The sequence below is a fragment of the Tyto alba genome, unplaced genomic scaffold, assembly GCF_018691265.1.
Source record: "Tyto alba isolate M040663 unplaced genomic scaffold, T.alba_DEE_v4.0 Super-Scaffold_22, whole genome shotgun sequence".
Taxonomy (NCBI): Eukaryota; Metazoa; Chordata; class Aves; order Strigiformes; family Tytonidae; genus Tyto; species Tyto alba.
In genome coordinates, this window is record NW_024881296.1 from 33,860,496 (window position 1) to 33,878,723 (window position 18,228).

The 18,228-nt window shown below is 39.4% G+C and overlaps 1 protein-coding gene across 6 annotated transcripts in view; it reads right to left on the reverse strand.

The window, feature by feature from the left end:
• Window positions 1-18,228, reverse strand: part of NCOA7 (nuclear receptor coactivator 7) — a 98,217-nt gene that overhangs the window by 67,131 nt on the left and 12,858 nt on the right. For 5 of the 6 annotated variants that reach the window (XM_042795623.1, XM_042795624.1, XM_042795621.1 and 2 more), the window contains one exon: window positions 4,405-4,536. In XM_042795623.1, coding sequence (XP_042651557.1) covers window positions 4,405-4,454 — 50 coding nt within the window. In that variant the 5' untranslated portion in view covers window positions 4,455-4,536. Of the gene's footprint in view, window positions 1-4,404; window positions 4,537-13,865; window positions 14,236-18,228 lie in introns of those variants that run through there. The other variant, XM_032998108.2, reaches the window with a different exon arrangement.

Here is an 18,228-nt window from a genome sequence, read left to right on the forward strand (position 1 = left end):
ATCAGTATGAATGTAAATTTATGTATCTAAGCAAAGAATCTAGACTAAATTAAAACATGCTGTGAATTCCTTTATTTCCCTTAAATATTCACATCGTAAGGCAATAAAAGGTGAACATCAGGTTGTACAACTGGCTTCACGTTCTGACAGAGTACTAGCAATATGGAGCTAAAGGGGGTCGCTGCCTACTCAAAGGGGCTTTGGAGCACGTCCCAGACATTTATGTAATTTTTTTCAAAAGAATGATGGTAACATGACCAATGTAAATTCAGTAAACACAAAAGTGGCCAAATCCCAGTAAGAGTATTTTCCCTAATACAATCACTTCATCTTTGACTTCAGAAATCTGGTTCTCACTGATGACCAAAAAAAAAAAGACTGAAAACTAAAGCTGTAATTCCTCTGAAACTATTAAAAAAAATTTCAAATATTGGTTTTACAGTTCATCTCTATACAGCATTCTTTGGATTAAGGTCACCACAAGTTGGAAACAGAACTATTAATAAAATTAATGTAAGCATCTTGGTCACCTTGTTGAAAAGTAACATTTTTTTCAAATAAAGCACTGCTTATTTGTTGTTTTCTGCTAAGAAAGTAGTAGAGAGCTACTTGACATAGATCAGATAGATCATAAAGCATAGAAAATGATGAGTAAATTATAGTGAGGAAGATTAAGACACACAGACAACCTGAAATTAAGAGAGGCTCTTCTGTCATTCTTTCAGAAAACTACACAAGCACTTCCCTTATGATTTCTCATCTCCTAGAACTTCTTGTCCAAATATATCCAGTATCACATAATAGCACATGCAAAGCAACTCCAGTTTCAAGCTGTACATTCAGCATTCCAGACTACCAATTTATATCCAAGGCAATTCTCTCCATGTGACACGTCACTTATTTGGGTGATTTCTTTCTAAATTAAGTTAAAACTTTAAAAGCTAGTCATTTCACAAGGAGACAGTTCTTTGCAAAAGCTGGAGTAATACTGGTCCATTTGGGAGCTAATGACACAGAAGTCAACAGAAGAGCCTAAACAAGGTCTGAAGAACCAGGCAAGAAAACTTAACTACATGGAATAGCCTTTAAGTAGGAGTAGCAGTCTTAAATAAGGACCTATTTCATAAGAAAAATGTATGCTTGCATGTTACTCTTATACTTTTACTTCTTGACTGTTAAACTCCCACGAGCTGTAACATCTTATCTGCATAAGGAATCTAAATTAGTCTTTAAAAAGTTTTGTAAAGATTTCTATTTTGTTTGAAAAGTTACTTGTTTCATTTCTTGCCAAACAAGGCAAAAAATGAGCTCTTTACCACAAAACACAGTGGGTAAAGCAGCATCTGGTAAGAAGCAAAAATGGACGGTGAGGGTTTTATTTCAGCTTCACTTGCCACAGGAAGGGGTAGAGACCTGGGAAAACTGAGGCACTCAGACCATGAAGATCTGGAGTGGAAAGATATGACGGCTGAGTTGCTCTCTTCTATAGTGACATTTTAAATATTTTTCAGGATAAATGTTTAAACTAGCTTGATTACAACACTAAATTTGGGGGACATAGATGCAGACAGTTATTTCATGTTATTGTTAATTCACGTTATTCTTGCTTCTTCTCTAGCAGTTCAGGAGCTGATCTGTCAACACATAACTACCACCATGCTAACCAAATATTTTGGGGTTCTCAAGGAAGTCAGACACTTTGGGATGCTGGCAGGGCAGCGAGGCCACTGCTCGTCCTGCTGTTCATGCCCAGATGGTCCCTTACTCTGCCAACAGAGAACCTGAGTTTCTGTTAGCAGGTGCTTAAGAGGAAGAGCTATTATCTCCCATTTTTCAGTTAATGCCTTTGTCCTTGTTAATATCACAATAACCTTTCCCTTCATGTTAAAGAGTGAAGTTTTCTATTGAAATTTGTGTATTTTCATTAATATAGTCCACAAGGTAGCTATAAAACATCTTATTTCATCAGCATTGAATATATAAAATTTCTCCTTTCTAATCAGGATATAAGCAGAATCCTTCTCCTCAGCCCTGAGTGGAGCAGAGCCCTTTTCCCCACCCTCCTGACATGCAGCACAGTTTTCCCTCCTGCTGGCAAAATGTCTAACCCATTTCCTATTCTCTTCCTTGGTAAGCAGTAGAGTCTTCTCCAATGAACACAGGCAAAACCAACTGAAGATTCATGTGAAAGTAGCAGGGGAGAGTCCTTGTCTGATTAGAATGTTTACTATACATAAATTTACATTTTGTAAATACTATTATCATCTTAGGCTTGGGGGGGAGGGAGAGGAAACAGTAATGGAAGTAGATGGGTACATATATTGGGGAACCAGCTGAGGTTGCTCTTAACTTAATAAATATAAGCCCAAGCTGGCAGGAAAACCAGAGTGTTTGAAATAGCACACGAAACAGTGTGAGGGCCAAAAGTTATTAAACTTGGGTGCTTAAATTTAAGGCCAGAATATGTGTCCACAGATTCTGAGATACAAAACAACCAAAATTGACAGCAACATCCAAGCATGCATTTGCTTAAATTATCCAGTGTTCCAATATCAGGCATCTAAGCTAGGACCTTCTGTCTATATCAAGTCAAAAGCTAAATTTTTAAAAGTTTAAAAAAAACAGGTAGAGACATTGTTAGAACTGCCTTTGTACTGAAGGCAATATAACCCGCTTATTATTTTCAGGTACTCATATGTCATTTACATGGGTCATCATGTAAAACATTCAAACAGTTCATCTGCAAGATACTGGGACACCTGTTTAACTCGAGGAAGCATGCTAGACTCAAGATACTCAACTAAAATCAAGGACATGTAAATTCAGTTCTGCTTCTGTCCCTGACTGCACATGCAGACAGTGCACGTGAAGGTAAGTTGGGCATACCACCTCCTGACCTACTTTAGCTTCTATTAAAACATGACTTGAGGGTCTGCAAGAACACTCTTGTAGAAATCATACATGGGCTTGCTTAGAGTGGGAACTTCATTTAAGGTCCTGCAACCTACATAAAGAAAAAAGTTGCAAGCCAGAAGGGAAGGGGACAGATGACCTCCCCAAAGTTACATATCAGGTAAGTGCTAGAACTAAGGATTGATTTCAGGTCTTTTTGACCCTTTCCTAATGTTCTGTGCCCACACAAGACATAATGCCCCTGTGATTTTTTAAAAGAAAATAGCCACAGATGACACAGGAAAGCTGCAAAACAGATTTAAAAAAAAAACATCAAAGACTTTGCTGAAAGCCTCCTGTGACTTTCCATTTCGCTCAGTAGACAACATTTAGAAAGGACTCAAAACACCTTCTTCAATACTAAAGCATCTTACTCAGACATCTCTCTCAAAGCCTGAGTCTCCCTTAACAAGAAATTACTTGTTCCTTACTACAATCTCTTTAGCTACTTCTGCTTTATCCTTCTTGATACCTTCTCTGGTATAGGTGCCATTGTTTATTTCCCCTTCTCAAAATCCCAATCTCCAACATTACTTTCTGTCAACATCAACATAATTTCATTTATCCAAAAGGAAAGCAAGTTACCTGGCATTAACAGTTGTCCTTCACGACAAAACTCTGTCAGGTCTTTAGCCTCCACCACATACCACCTGAACAGCAATAAAGCAGTGCTGCAACTTTTCTCCCCCACTACTACTTCCAAGTGGTGCCACAGACATGTCTCTAGATGTCTGTAATGCACTAAGGCGAGTGTTTTAGTGCAGCTTCAGAAATAGTTATTTAGTAGAGAGTGGAAATCAAGAGTGCAGAAAGTATCTTTGAGAAAAAGATGGGTTTTTATACTGATTTCTTCCTCCTCCTACCCTCCCAAGAGTAAGTGAGCTTTGTTTCTTCTTGTATATCAGAGCTCAGAGATGATTATACACTTGCTAAATTAACAAAGACAAGTTATTAGGAAATCAACATTACTTATTTCTTAAAAATCACCAATCATGAATTCTAAGTGATAAAAATGATTGACTGAAAAAACATTGCTTTTATTAATAAAGATGATACAGTCTAGGCAGCTTACCCCTTCTTAGCTGATCTTCTCCTATGAGGTAATACTAGTCAGTTTGTGCTTTATTTGAAATCAGATAAACTTTAGCTTTAGACATGTTTATATTTTAGATGTGCTTGTTTTTATAAACACTCTTCAGGAACTGGATGCTGGAAGCTCAAATGCAATGCCAGTTGCAACTAAATATCCAAGAAGAGTTTTGCATAACAACTGTAATTCAAGTTTATCTCCACTACTCAAAGAGGAAAAAATGACCAGTCCAATATCAGGGACAAAGCAAGGAAAGCACTTTCTGGATACATAATACGGCATGGGTCATAAAGCTTTGTGAAAAAGACAAAAGGAGGAGTTTCATATTTTAATCAACATTGAAATCAACTCTGTAATCTTACCGAGCAAAATAGCCTTGTCGTCGTTCCTTCTTCTCTTCCTTGGTCTCCATTATGTACAGTCAAATGGGCAAGGTGAGTGGCCAAGCGTGATGCTCTTTTTCCCCTCAGTATCTCATATCCAGACAGAGTCCCCTGTATATAACATGTAAAAACAGGAAGTTCATAAATCAACATGGCAACAACAACTACAAAAAACAAGAGGGTTGTGGAAATGCAGCTGACCAGTGACAAAGCGAAGTAAAACTTTAACCAGTCAATACTTGCCATGTGATATCCATTTAATATACGAGGCAAAAAACAATAAGCACACTCAGGCCAGTTTCTCCAGAACAGCAAAGCAGGTAACCCAAAGAGCAGTAGCAAGTTTTAAAACCCGGTAAGGATTAAAGTATGTCACATGCTGTTAAATAGTTTATACTAAAACATCTTCCTGGTTTCATGTGTTTTGTAGACAGGAAGATCAAGAGAAGCTTTGGAAATACCCAGCACAAACAATATAACCAGAAAGACATAAAATATTCACTTTATAAAAATTCTGTGAAATAGTGAGAGAGTTTTAAAATAATGTAAAGAACAAGAGAGTGATCTACATTCTCTACACAGGTTTGACTGTTGTGAACAATACACAAGTTCAAACAAGTATACAGGGAGAAACACAGTGGATCTCCTGCTCTCCAGATGAACTGCAGACACTTTTGAGATAGAAGTAAGAAGATACTCTGAGAAGTTCAAAAAAAAAAAAAAAAAAAAAAAAGAGAGACACCAGTAACACTGGCTTTTGACATGGAAATCACCACCTCTTTGCAGAATGCCATACTGAGGCACTTGGAAAGCAGGAGTTGGGAATTTCAGAACTGCTTAGTAATTACTGCAATTAATGATATGCCACATCAACTGCTGTCCAACGTTCCTGCCAAGTTGTTTTATCCTCTTCCCCTCTCTAATATACATTCAACCTATCCCGATGGCTTGTGCACATGCACAAAATAAGTTAACTTCTCAAGAGTTCTTTTATCAGTATTCCAGATTAAAGTAGTAACCAGAAGTTACTACTAAGCATTTTAGTCTAATGGGCTGTATAACAAAGAAATGGAAGCAACATAAATTATGATTCCTAGCAAAAGAAGAAAAATTCCTCTGGGACCTAATCAGTTCCCATTATTTTCCCCTGCATTAAAAGATCATAAGGTATTGTCCTGATCTGGGCTGGGAGACAGTTAATTTTCTTCATAGTAGCTGGCACAGTACCGTGTTTTGGATTTAGCATGAGAATAATGTTGATAACACTGATGTTTTAGTTGTTGCTGAACAGTGTTTATCCCAAGTTAAGGACTTTTCAGTTTCCCGCGCTCTGCCAGCGAGGAAGTGCACGAGAAGCTGGGAGGCAGCATAGCCAAGACAGCTCACCTGAACTAGCCAAAGGGATATCCCATACCATAGAACATCATGTTCAGTATATAAACTGGGTGGGAGTTGTCCAGGAGGGGCAGTTCGCTGCTTGGGCGTCAGTCAGCAGGTGGTGAGCAATTGCACTGTGCATCACTTGTCTGTCTTGGCTTTTATTTCTCTCTGTTATCTTCATTTTCATTACAATTATTATTATTGCAATATTTTATTTCAATTATTAAACAGTTCTTATCTCAACCCAGGAGTTTCACTTTTTTTTTTTTTTTTTTTTTTTTTTTTCAAAAACGAGTCTCCTCCCCAAGTTACCAGTGGGGGGAGGGAAGGAGTGAGAGAGCAGCTGCATGGTGCTTAGTTGACAGCTGGGGTTAAACCACAACAGCTATAAACTGCCAGATGTCAACAAAAGAGATAATGTAGCAAAAATAGACTAATCTAGTTGAAAAGTTCAAGAACATATCATGCTAGATTCTATCAGAAATACTCGCCATAATTTTCTCTCCTCATTTATGGAGCATCAGTCCACAGCAATTAAAGTCCATTGCTTCAAAATGCACTTTTTCTTGCTCATTAATTCTGAATATCTCCAGTACATCAAAAAGAATCTAGTATCTCTGATCTTTATGCATCAGGTAGAGTCTTACAGTAATGGACACTCTTTAAATGGCATATCTATGGCATCTTTGGCTTTTTATAAATAGAATAGTATTTTATCTCTGCAAGTTAATGCATGTCGCAGTCTTCAGCCAGACACAGAAACTTACATGATAGGAGCATAATAGCATCAAAACAAATTGTCCTGCTCAGATGTTCAGTCTGTATGATGATACAGCATAATTCTTGAGAATTTTGACACATCCTTATCTTCCCTGTTGGGGCAAGTCCTTATATCTTCAGAGGATCAAAAATGGTGGCTTTGTTTAGCACTGCATTTATAGTTACAATAAATCTTTCAAAGCATACAACTACAATCTCTATAGCAAACTACAAAGAGAACTACAGAGAGTTCAAAGAAAGAGGAACTACTCATTCCCCTTTGCCCTCACTACACTCTGCAGTGTGTGCTCAAGGACACTAACAGGCCAGAGCTGAGTCTCACATTGACACAATGAACTATCAAATAACCATGGAGCACTGAAATAACAATAAACCCATGACCGTGGGGACAGTGGGACCCATGGGAATGAGAAGAGGGAAATGGGGAGAGCTGCTCTCACCTCACTGAAACATGATCAGCTGGTGCGAATGGAGGGAAGTGAGATCTGGCCTCACTCCGCACAAGAGTCGCCAACACGCTCCCTCCATTCCATCCTCTTCCTCTCCCTTGATTTACCGACCCCTTCCAGGGGAATACCAGCCCTGCTCCAGCACGGTGCTGGCAGATGAATGAAGTGCCAGGAGGAGCAAACGCTGCCTGGCCCAGTGCCGGAGCAGCCAGCCCCTGCTTCAGCAAAGAGGGGTGCGAGGAGGGCAGGGAGGGCTTAACCCCAGACCTGACCAGAGGTGCTGCAGGAGGTGCAGCACCAAACTGGAGTGGCACTGCTCCGCTCACCAGGGATAAGGTTTGCTGTTTGCTTTCGTCAGTGCTAAACAAAGCTAGCAACGACAACACGGGTGTGGAGCTTGTTCTTCCTCCATCTAACTCAATGCAACTCCAAGTCTTTTCACACCGTGAGGGGGGATAAAATCAAGAACTTAAAGGAAAAAAAAAATACATCCAGAACAGATGGGTACTCAGAAAACTGGAATGTTATCCATAGACCAGAAGTAACAAAGGCATTCAGGTGATTTTTTTTTTTTTAATTTTGCTACTAAAAATACACAGGTATCTCATATTCAGTCACCAATTAATAAAAATTTTCACAATAAAATAATTTAACAACAGTTCCCACTGTTGATTTAAAACCTATTTAGCTCACCTTCTCAGAATAAACAAAGGTGGTGTTCTAGGAAGGCATATTTAAGTCTGAAAATTATACTTTGAAAACATAGTACTAGGAAAAGCAAATTGATTAGGAGTACTGACTTCATAATCTCTGAGTTTACTTCTGTTACTGAGAATTTTTCATGTACTAGTTGACTTTAAGGAAAAAAAAAAAAAAAAAAGCCTGACAGCTAGGAGGATCACAGCATAACCTGCAGTAATTGCTACTGAAAACTAGCATTTCTGAAAGGTCCTTTTCAATTTTTAGTTCTTTCAGCTGTAACAGTACAAAAGCCACATTTACTTTATAGATTGTCACTGACGTTTTAAAGTTACATCAAAAAAAGCAAGCCTACTCCACACTTCCCCCCACCTGTCCTTTGATATCTCCCAAGAAAGAAATCCAAGGTATTCTTTATTAATGTCAACTGCTCAAAATGTTATTAAGGATATATGATTAAAATGAATCTTGGTTTCCTGGTAGCTCCTTTCTGGTACAGACAAAGACTGAATCTGGCAGACTATTAAAAATGTACGTATTTGGGGGATATTTGTATGCTGGGAGACAGATATCTTACTCATATATCATGAGTACAGTTCAAACTCAAATAATGACAAAACTGATTTTACAGAAATTTCAAGCTTGGTTTAACCATTTCTACACTGAAATGGAAATAGTGAAAAGCTTGTGTTACATGTCTACAGCAATGTTTTTATTAGGTAATTTCAAGAGGAAAGATATTTCTGATGGACAAATAATGTATTTAAGTAAGGATCCTGTTAAGATTTTGGTACTCTCCAAATTCAGCTTATGTCAGCACCTGGAAAGAACAAAATATATAACAATATACTGTACTTTTTGCTGTTATTCCTATTGTGTTTTTTTTTTTTTTTTTCATTTGTATTAGCATATGTTTGCATACTTGCTTTATCTGTTTAGGCTTGCTGCCAGGGAGTTTTGGGGATGCTACTGGGAATTTGTAATGAGGGTGGGAATGCTCCAGCAAAGTAACAAAAAAAAAAGTTGTTTGGTTGTTTGTTTTAAAAACAAACAAACAAACAAACAAAAAACAAAATAAAAAAAAACAGACTTAACTCCTGATTGTGGGTACCCACACCACTGCATCTGTCACCATCCTCCCAAGACCTCCAGAAATGCTGCTTCCAGCTCCTGCTGCCCGCTCTGCCACCTGGCACTGCAGGACAGCAGACTCCTGTCATGGTACATTCAAAGCAGCAGAAGAGGAAGATGCTCTAAGTGTGAGGATAAACAAAGCTGAAGGAAACTGTAATTGGGTGGAAGGTTAAAAATAAATAAATATGTGAATAGAGCATCCTAAATTCTCTAAAGACTTTGATAAATTTATCAATATTTCACAATTACTCTTCCTCTTTTCCTTCCCTTCTCAGGCACAAAAAATAATATACTTTGCTACTTGCAGTTGCTTGCTGTGCTCAGGTGTAAGCACATTTGCTGGCTCTACAGCACCAATCATCCAATTGTGAGCTTAACTTTCCAAAACTGCGCGCATGAACAAGAGCATGTCCAACAGTACTAGCAATGCAGAAGCCACTGAAGTATCTGAGTATTTTTAGAACATTCAAATGACTTGACAGCTTGCCTCTGCCCCTCTGTGCCCCCTGCAAATCCTAGAAAGACATACAGAGGAAAAAAAAAAAAGTTCAAGATCATGACATTTTCTAGGTATATTTTCATGACCCTGTATAGTCAGTGTATCTCAGCCTTTCAATGAGGTAGAAAAATGCTGCGATTCCCTACTTTGCAAATAGCGAACTGAACTGCATGAAGTACATCCAGACACCCAAATGAGAGCAGAACAACTTGTGCAAGTATCCTCCTACTAGCTTTAATGTAACCAGCCTCAATAACTAGCAGCAATGAGAACAAGGGAGACCACTTTGACAGGGAGCTAGTAATTACTTTCTGTGTAAAATTTCAATTGACAAGCTTTGGAGATTGATAGCACAGCCTCACCTTTATTTGGAGCTGTGGGCATATGCACAGAAATTAAAGCTCAGATCCACAAAAGGAAATAAAAAGCCTAACTCCTCTGAGGATCTAGGTTTAAGTGGAACTCTCAGGTCCTTCAGGATATATGTAAAAAAGCAATGAATTGACTTTATGGAAACCAAGTGAAGGGTAGTATCCTGTATCTCAGCATGGGCCTCACAATGCAAGCAATAGTGGCAGCAATCATACTGTGAAAACAAGCAGGAAAGGGGAGAGGCCTATGCACAAATTTTCTACAGTTAGGAAGATGGAGCAGATTAAGGCAAAAGACTCCCAGTGAGACAGGCAAGTAGACACGGTCACACCAAGGATGTAACAGGGAGACCCCACTGTGCTGAGGAAACAGGATGCTGCCCAGACACACCACGTAGCTCCCACCTGCTCTCTGGTGCAGTATCACACACAACATTAGCTTTTTATTTTTGCTTCTCTATTTTACCTCTGCCCCTGAGACTACAGACAAATGTCGCACACATCTGCTCATACCACTGCACGTTTCCTTACTATCACCTGCTGTAATATGAACATGTAAATGTTGCCACTGGTCATACTTGGACATGAAGCATTACTAATGATTCTGTTTAGAATTCCTGTAAGAAGTCTTTTAGGTACGTGCCAATTCTGACCCCTAAAAAAATGCAGAATGAGAGATAACAAGGATTACACTGAGTCAACAGTAAGACCAAAAAAAAATGAAAGACATGTATGTAGTACTTCAAGAGCAATATTAAAAATGTCTATCAAGCTGGAAGAATAAGAAATGGTAGAACAAATCACAGATAGAGGGAAAGCATTTTCAGTGTATTAGATCTGAAATTGAACCATTGGGGGTTGTTATCTGCGCCTCTGGTAAGCCCAAATCAGTTTCCAGATCACTGCAGATGCAAATAGATACAAACACACACCAACAAGGTTGCAGCATAGGGTCACACACAATACCTTTAAGCATAAGGCAACAGAAACAGGTGAACATGGAAGAAAAGGCATGCTGTAATTTGCTACTGGGTTATATAAATGCACATGATTAAGCTTCACAAGCCAAAGTACCAATATAAACTCTAGCATTCAATTCAACAGATACTCCATTTTTAAAAACAGGAAGGTGAAAGCACCTTATGAGAAATACTAAACTTTGCAGTATTTTGTAAATGCCTCCTGGCTGGATGGACCAAGTTGAGTTTTACTGCTTTTATATTCTGATAGTGTATTTCATTCAGTGTAATAGTAAAGATAAAAGTTTCAGAATAAACACTACAGCATCTCAAGATGAAAGGTAACAGAAATTCACAGCCAGCAAAGAGGAGAGTAAGCTACAACTTTTTTAGTATTTCCTTCAGGCAGAATGACCTAGCTAAAAGATAGGAATCTTTCAGGAAAGTACTAGCGCAAGCCAATAAAACACAGCACAGACTAATTACATTAAGTTAGATTCATTAGAATGGACAAAAAAAATGTTTATTCTAAAATGAATATGGAACTATTTTAATACAATGATATAGTTACATTATAATTGCCGTGGAAAGTGCAACGTTATTTCTAAAACATTAATAAGCTCTGTAAAGAAGTTTCAGTCCATTATACACAGCCAAGGGGTGCTAAACTAACCTAGGAAAGCTTCTGTACCTCAGTGAAGTTGAGGCTGATGATTCAACCCTTATTTAGGTGAATAACCCTTATTTATGCACACAACTCCACTGACCTTTGAAGTATTAAACCTGTCATGTTTCTTGTAACAAGGGTGCACTCTTAAAATCCCCAAATAATTAAAATGCAAAAATTAAGAGACTGAAAATAAATTCATATGCAGAAGCAATTTCTGAACTTCTCGTTCAGATTAAACACAACAGTATCACGATTTCTCTAGCTCCAAATGGAGAGAGTAAAAGAGATTTGATGTGCCTTCTGCACCCTGTGGACTCTCAAGGACGGTGAAGGCAAGATCTGGATATAAGACAGGCAAAGGAAATAACCACCCTTGCTCTTGAGGAGATGGGTGCAATGTTTAGGGGGTTATTATCCCCACCACAGAGGTGTGGTAAGCTAATAGTCCAAGCATTTTCATTCTCTAATAATGCAATAAGAACAGGCTAAGCTGAGAACACCTTCAACTTAACAGCCTGTCCACATGAACAAAGTTCAAATAAAATAAATGAGAATCAATGTAACGAGCATTTCTGATTCAGAAACAGAACAATAACAAAACTTGATTCAGCTCCAATAGACTCCCCAGATGAATTACTCCTACCTTGCCTGGGAGGAGACTTTTACTCACTAATTCAGGCTGTCACGTTTCACACAGAATTAAGGGGAAGCAAAAGAGCTACCAGAAATTCCACATCACCCATGAGAGTTGTCAAGAGAGGAAAAACATCCAGATTTAAACTTCCCTCACTGGCAGCTGAATATCACCAGATGCATTTTCCGTAAGGAGCAATGTGTTTTACTGTGTAACTCAGCTGCAGTTGCTAGACAGAAACTGGTTACAAAATACAGTATAAACTATTAACAGGTAGAGTATTCTGTTATACCAAATGTAAAAGTGCAGTGTTGTTTGAAATCAGGCCACTTGGGAAGAATTTAATTTTTAAGTCAACAAGAACATTGCTGCAGAAGTTTTAAAAAAATTAACACCTTAATTTTATTGTATCCCTTGTTTCAACCCACGCTGGTTCAATTAAGTGTCAAGCCCAAGCCTTCTGAACCCTGCAGCCTTTCATACTGACATTGCACAGGTAAACGCAGAGTTTAAACACCAAATCCAACATCTTAATGGAATGTTGACAGAAAACACTGGTCTCTGCCTATCAAATACTGTAACAAAAGGCACAAGGCAGCAGAAAAACATTAGCATTTGGATAAACAGAATGAATTCTGTAGCCACTGAAATACAGAAAACCTCATACATGTAAACAACAAACACGCAAGAATTTTCACGGTGCCGGTTCCAGTAAATTTTAGCTACTGTTATTTAAAAAGCTAAGCCTTTCAAACATTCTTTGTCAAGAACACTACTTTCATTTTACAGGTGAGAGACTGAGATCCAGAAGGACCTTGTGTTCATTCTGCAGAAATATGACAAAACCACAAATCTTTCAACTGCAAGGCAAATGGCTCACCCTTTGTGACTTTCTCTCCCGGGACACCCGCTGAATGAAATCAAGTCTGTGCTTATGCCACATACTAAGGCATTTCTATCACAGTTTATGTTGCATTTCTGAGCCAGATCCTAAACTGATGTACACCATCCTAGTTCCGCTGCCACAGAATAAGAGGAGGATGCTGTTGCCATATCCGAAGAGTGTAAGACAGAAGTCACTGTTCTCTTACCTCTCCCAGGAGCATACAGACATACACACAAAGGAATTTTATATATGTGCTTAGCAGTGTTCGGCTAAAACACCCAGTAATTGCAGTTTTCTAAAAAATAAAAATTGATGAACCATCAACACATCAACTAGCATTTAGACAATCCCCTTAGTATTACCTTGCTGATTTGGCAGTTGACACCAGTCATGTTCCTTGCTTGTAACAATTGCTAGTTTCATGATCTGTTTAGAAACATTCCAAAGCAAGCCTGCACATCTGCTTCAACAAGGTCAAAACATATGCAGACACATAACCACATCAGTCCCAGAGCCAATGAGTTACAGGTTCTCTATCAGGTTTTTAAGGGACATGACCAAGTCCTCCTTAGGTTCCCCTCTCTTAACCAAACCAAAGGAGAGAAGCAGTGAACGGAAAGTCACTCTATCCTCACCACTCTTACACAGCAACGTGTTACAAGAGCAAGTCAGGTATCAAATAAAATCAGCTGACTGCCTGGTGCCACCTCCACGACAGGTGAGCAAGTAGAACTGTCCTGTGTCCCATAGGTAGACATGAATGCTGTTAAGGGCCACTGGACCCACAGTGCCACATAATCCAGGCCCAGCCATACCTCACAGCTGCTTCTATGAATTCGCTTACACAGGGTTCGAGCAGGATTGGCACTGGCAAAAGTGCAGCACCACTGCAGACGGATGCACAGCAGAGGTCCTTTGGTGATCAAGGGGACCTTGGCCAGCCAAAGTACCAAGCCAAAGAAACTGCATTTTCACTCACCTCTCTCAGGCTGTCAAAATGCATCCATGCAGCAAGCAGCTGACAGTCTGAAGTTCTACTGCCGCTCACCTTCCTCCCTTTCACCTACTTCACCTGTTTGCTACCACTCCTCCGCCCAAAATTACCACACAAATCCCCTGCAGCAGAGCCAGCAGAAGCGGCTCGGTATCTGCAGTTGAGTTTATATTCTGCCAAGCTAGCTCACACCCACTTCCAGTGGACTCTGCAGCACACAGCTGACCTGCAAGCACACCCACCCTTCTGCCCCAGAAGGCAGACCTGCAGCAGAAAGCTTGGGCAGATAACCATCGGCGGGGCTCCTTGAGCAGCAACTTCACTTGGTGGCCTCGGGAATCCACCCACTTTGAGCGCTGCTGAGACCTACAACTGGTGTTCATGAGATGAAAAACAGACTACAGTAGGCAAACGCATGTTCTCAGCTACACAGCAAACCGTCCCTTGCTTCTCAGCTTTCCTCACCAACCCAATAAAGGCAGTTATACCAATGGTAAATAAAGCAGAGGTAGAGCAGAGACAGGTGTTTGAAGAGTCACTTAAACCACAAAGATGCAGCTTGATGCTTGGCACAAATACCCATACTGTAAATCACCTTCTACTTACAATTAAGTTGAGGTCTCAGAATGCTTAAGCATAAAGCTTATTTGTAAACATTCCCACTATACTCAATGAAACTTGGTTACCATGTTCTCAATGCTTTACAGAAGAAGGCCAGGCAATAAGAAAGAGTTAATGTGAATAAACCCATCAATTTAACAGGAAGTATTAGAACTGGTCACTAGTTTTTAGGTCAAGGACATTTCCAGCACCACTCATAATTATGCTGTGAAAATTTCTGGAAACTTTTCTACAGAAAGTACCCATCATTTTCAAGTTTTTAGAAAAAGACCCACAAATTAACAGCTCACTAACAGTACCGTGTGAAAGATTAACATTTAAATACTTCCTCACTTCAAAAAGCAACTCAAGAGCTACTTGAAGGTAAAATTATAATTTTTTTAAAGTTTCAGCTCAACATCCCTTTTTTCGATCAACCCTGACACATGCAAATTCCAGGCCATGGCTTTTTCTCTGTCACCCCCCTCCCAACTGATGAGCAAAGGAGCTGAGTAGTGGGGGTAGAAAGGAGTCTCACAGTAATGCAATGCAAATGTTTTCCTGTCAGAAACACCCTTAACTGAACCAAAATGCCAGGTTTCCATAGCAACCTGAACTGTGTCACACTGCATACACTGTACATTAAGCAACATATTGAACAGTTGAGTTGTAACAGAAAATCCTGTATATTTGTAATGTACAAAATTAACACTAGAAACCTTAGCTGTTTATTTTTCAATTCCTTAGCCTGCAACATTTACTGCATTACAGTCTGTCGAATGTGACCTTGTATTACACCAGCACACGCAGCTTCACAGGTGCTCAGATGTTGGCAGCATTAGGTGCATTAAAATTACAACAATCAACAGTAAATCATACCCTCTACCCACTGCATAGTCTGAAGCCCGTTTTAAAAGCAGCAATGTTTCTAATTATTTCCTTCCTCCTTACAAATTTCCTTCAGGCATTGTGTAGCTGAGAATGATTTAGTTCTCTTGCTCTTCTGAAACAGCCTTAAAACCTTTATTATGTTACCATTTTTCCTTCCTCCATCTCCAGATTCCTGTACAACACTACACACAGTTTCTGGCCTTGTACTGAGAGTCACCTTGCACAATACACAAAGCAAAAATTTTCCTCAAACTGAATTCCCCTTGATATGTACCATAGCACAATTACATTTAGCGACCTAATTAGAGAGTCTCTCTGAATAGCTGCTTGCTTCTTTCCAGAAACAGGTAAGTTTTCCCTACTTCTCTGTGTTCTAACTATTGGTGCACAGCTAAGTGTCTGCTTAAAATTATTCAGGTAAATAAAGTTAGCAACCTATTTCTATGTATGCAGAAAAGACAGAACAACAGAATGGTTCATACAAAACAGCTATATGTTACCCTTCTTTCAGCATATCTAATCTGGACTTTATTTGCTCAACTCCGGATGTGTTCAGTCAGTGAGATGCTTCAGGGCTCAGTTAGAAAAAAACAACAGAAAGTTAAAAATACACTTGAATTAAGTTTGAGTACTGTTGCATAAAAAACAGAAGTGTAGAAAATTTCTGGTAAAACAATAGCAGTATATATTTTACTTTCAGATTACTCAAGTATTTTAAACATTATAACTGAACCAAGGTGTTCTTGTTGAACAAAACAGGATGACTTTGAAACTAAAATTAAAACATCTTATATTGATGCCTTTCTGAAGTTAGGTGTTTCTTTTTGCTGGGGGGGAAAAAAAAACACCTTCACAAAAATTGACCTAATTTTAAAAATTGCTTCAATTCCTCCAGTGCTGCATTTTCATGGAAGCCACATCACCAGGCACCAGAACATCGCTGAGCTCTCTACTCATGTTCCAAGGGCATTCAGAAGGACTACTCACTGACATGAGTCATGCCTGTCATACCTAAGCACACACTTGCAGAATTGGGGCCCAAAGATGAAAGCTGCTAACTTTCCATTCACCCCAAGTTATGCCTGACATAGCTGGCAATGGTGAGTGTCACATTTCAAACAAAACCTTGTCTTCACTTGTTTACAGCTACATCAAAGTAATTGCCTGCCCTTCCTCAAGTTGAAGCCAGCCAAAACAGTTAATGTATTAAAATGTTTGGGGGAGTTTTTTTGGTCCATGTTAAAGCCTCTTTTTTTTGAGGGGCTATAGTGCTTCCAGTTTTGATGTTAAAATTTGGCAAAGAGCAATTCAGACTTTTTCACAGTTGCTCTGAAAATCTGTCCAAACTGGGTAGAGGCCTACACCTTAAAAAAAAAAAGGAGGGGGGGGGGGGCAGGGAAAAAAAGGAAAAAAGGATGCTTTGCCTAAAAAATTAGGGAAAGCATCTTATACCTATCCCCCATATGGGTGCATCAGCGATTTGTAGTTAAAAAGGACTGATGCATTACCTGTCGGAAGTGTATATTACAACAGAGCTAGATTCATGTTCTTATCAATAACTACTACAAGACCTACAATTAAAATGCACACTTCCAATCTCAGACACATGGCTGGGCTAACAAAATAAACAGGTAATACCCAGCAGTAGCTTCCAGAGATCAAAACTGCTTTTCTGAGCTATCTGCTTGCTGGAATCAGTGAAGAAAAAAAAAAAAAAAAAAAAAAAAAGATAAGCAGGAAGAAAGCTATGTTTCAAGGCCAGTTAAAGTAAATTCCAACTTGTAACACAGCATGCTGTCATCCTAGAGCCTTTCAGTGACAAAATAATCATCCACAACTCTTTTCATCACAGAATTCACAACAAATCGTACTTGAGATGAAGAGATCAAAATTTAAACAAAAGTTACAAAACACAGTACCAGGTAAAACTTCATTTTAAATGCAATATAAGGCTGACTGCAAGGTAGTTAAGAGTTGGAAACTACTCAGTACTGAAGATGAAGTCCTGATTTCAGTGACATCCATGGAATGATGATTGTTTACAAAATTTCTAGATACTAAAAACAAAACAAACAAACAACCAAAAAACACAGCCAGACATGAGGCTTTTAAAGGCCTGTTACCATTTACTGAGGGATGACAAAAATTTTACCCAAGAAATACATTTTATAACTTGAAGTCCTTGCACCCCAAATCCTATACTGCTCCAAGAGACAAAACGAACTCATTACAGTTCCCAACTACAAATACACGTTTCTTCAGAAGCACCTTAAAATCAGGTTTAGTGCTACAGGTGGCCCCTTCAGCTCTGCCAGCTTTCCTCTTGCAAACCTCCTCGGCATTCTGCTGGCATTTGCACAGACTGGCTCCACAACCCTGGCTCGTTCCGAGCAGAGCGGGGCCCCGTTCTACAAGGAGCAGCGTGTCCCTGCTCTGCCGGGTCTGGGCCTGCATCTCCTTCCCAGGAGGAAAACACAGGAGGGTTCCCTTGCTCTTCTCACAAGCTTAATCCAAAAAGCACTGAACCTTGAGCAGAAGGGCTAGGAATCGCTCTCCGGGGTGCAGTGGTCTTTCCACAGCTCGCTATTCGTGGAGCCCAGGACAACTCTCCAACACTGCACAAGGCCTGGTTGTTTCCTGGGGTTCACGTTATTTACTCTTCCCACCTTCCCTGTAGAATATTCTGGATTTCTTGTATTTGCAGTACCATTTTGGTCTCAAGACCAGTCTCTATCCCCCTTCCTGTAAAACCTGCCTGTTACCTGCCAGGCTCAGCCTGCAACTGGGAACTACCAGTGCAGGGCTCAGGAAAGGACACAACTAGTTGACAAAACACTGAAACTTACTACTCACACAA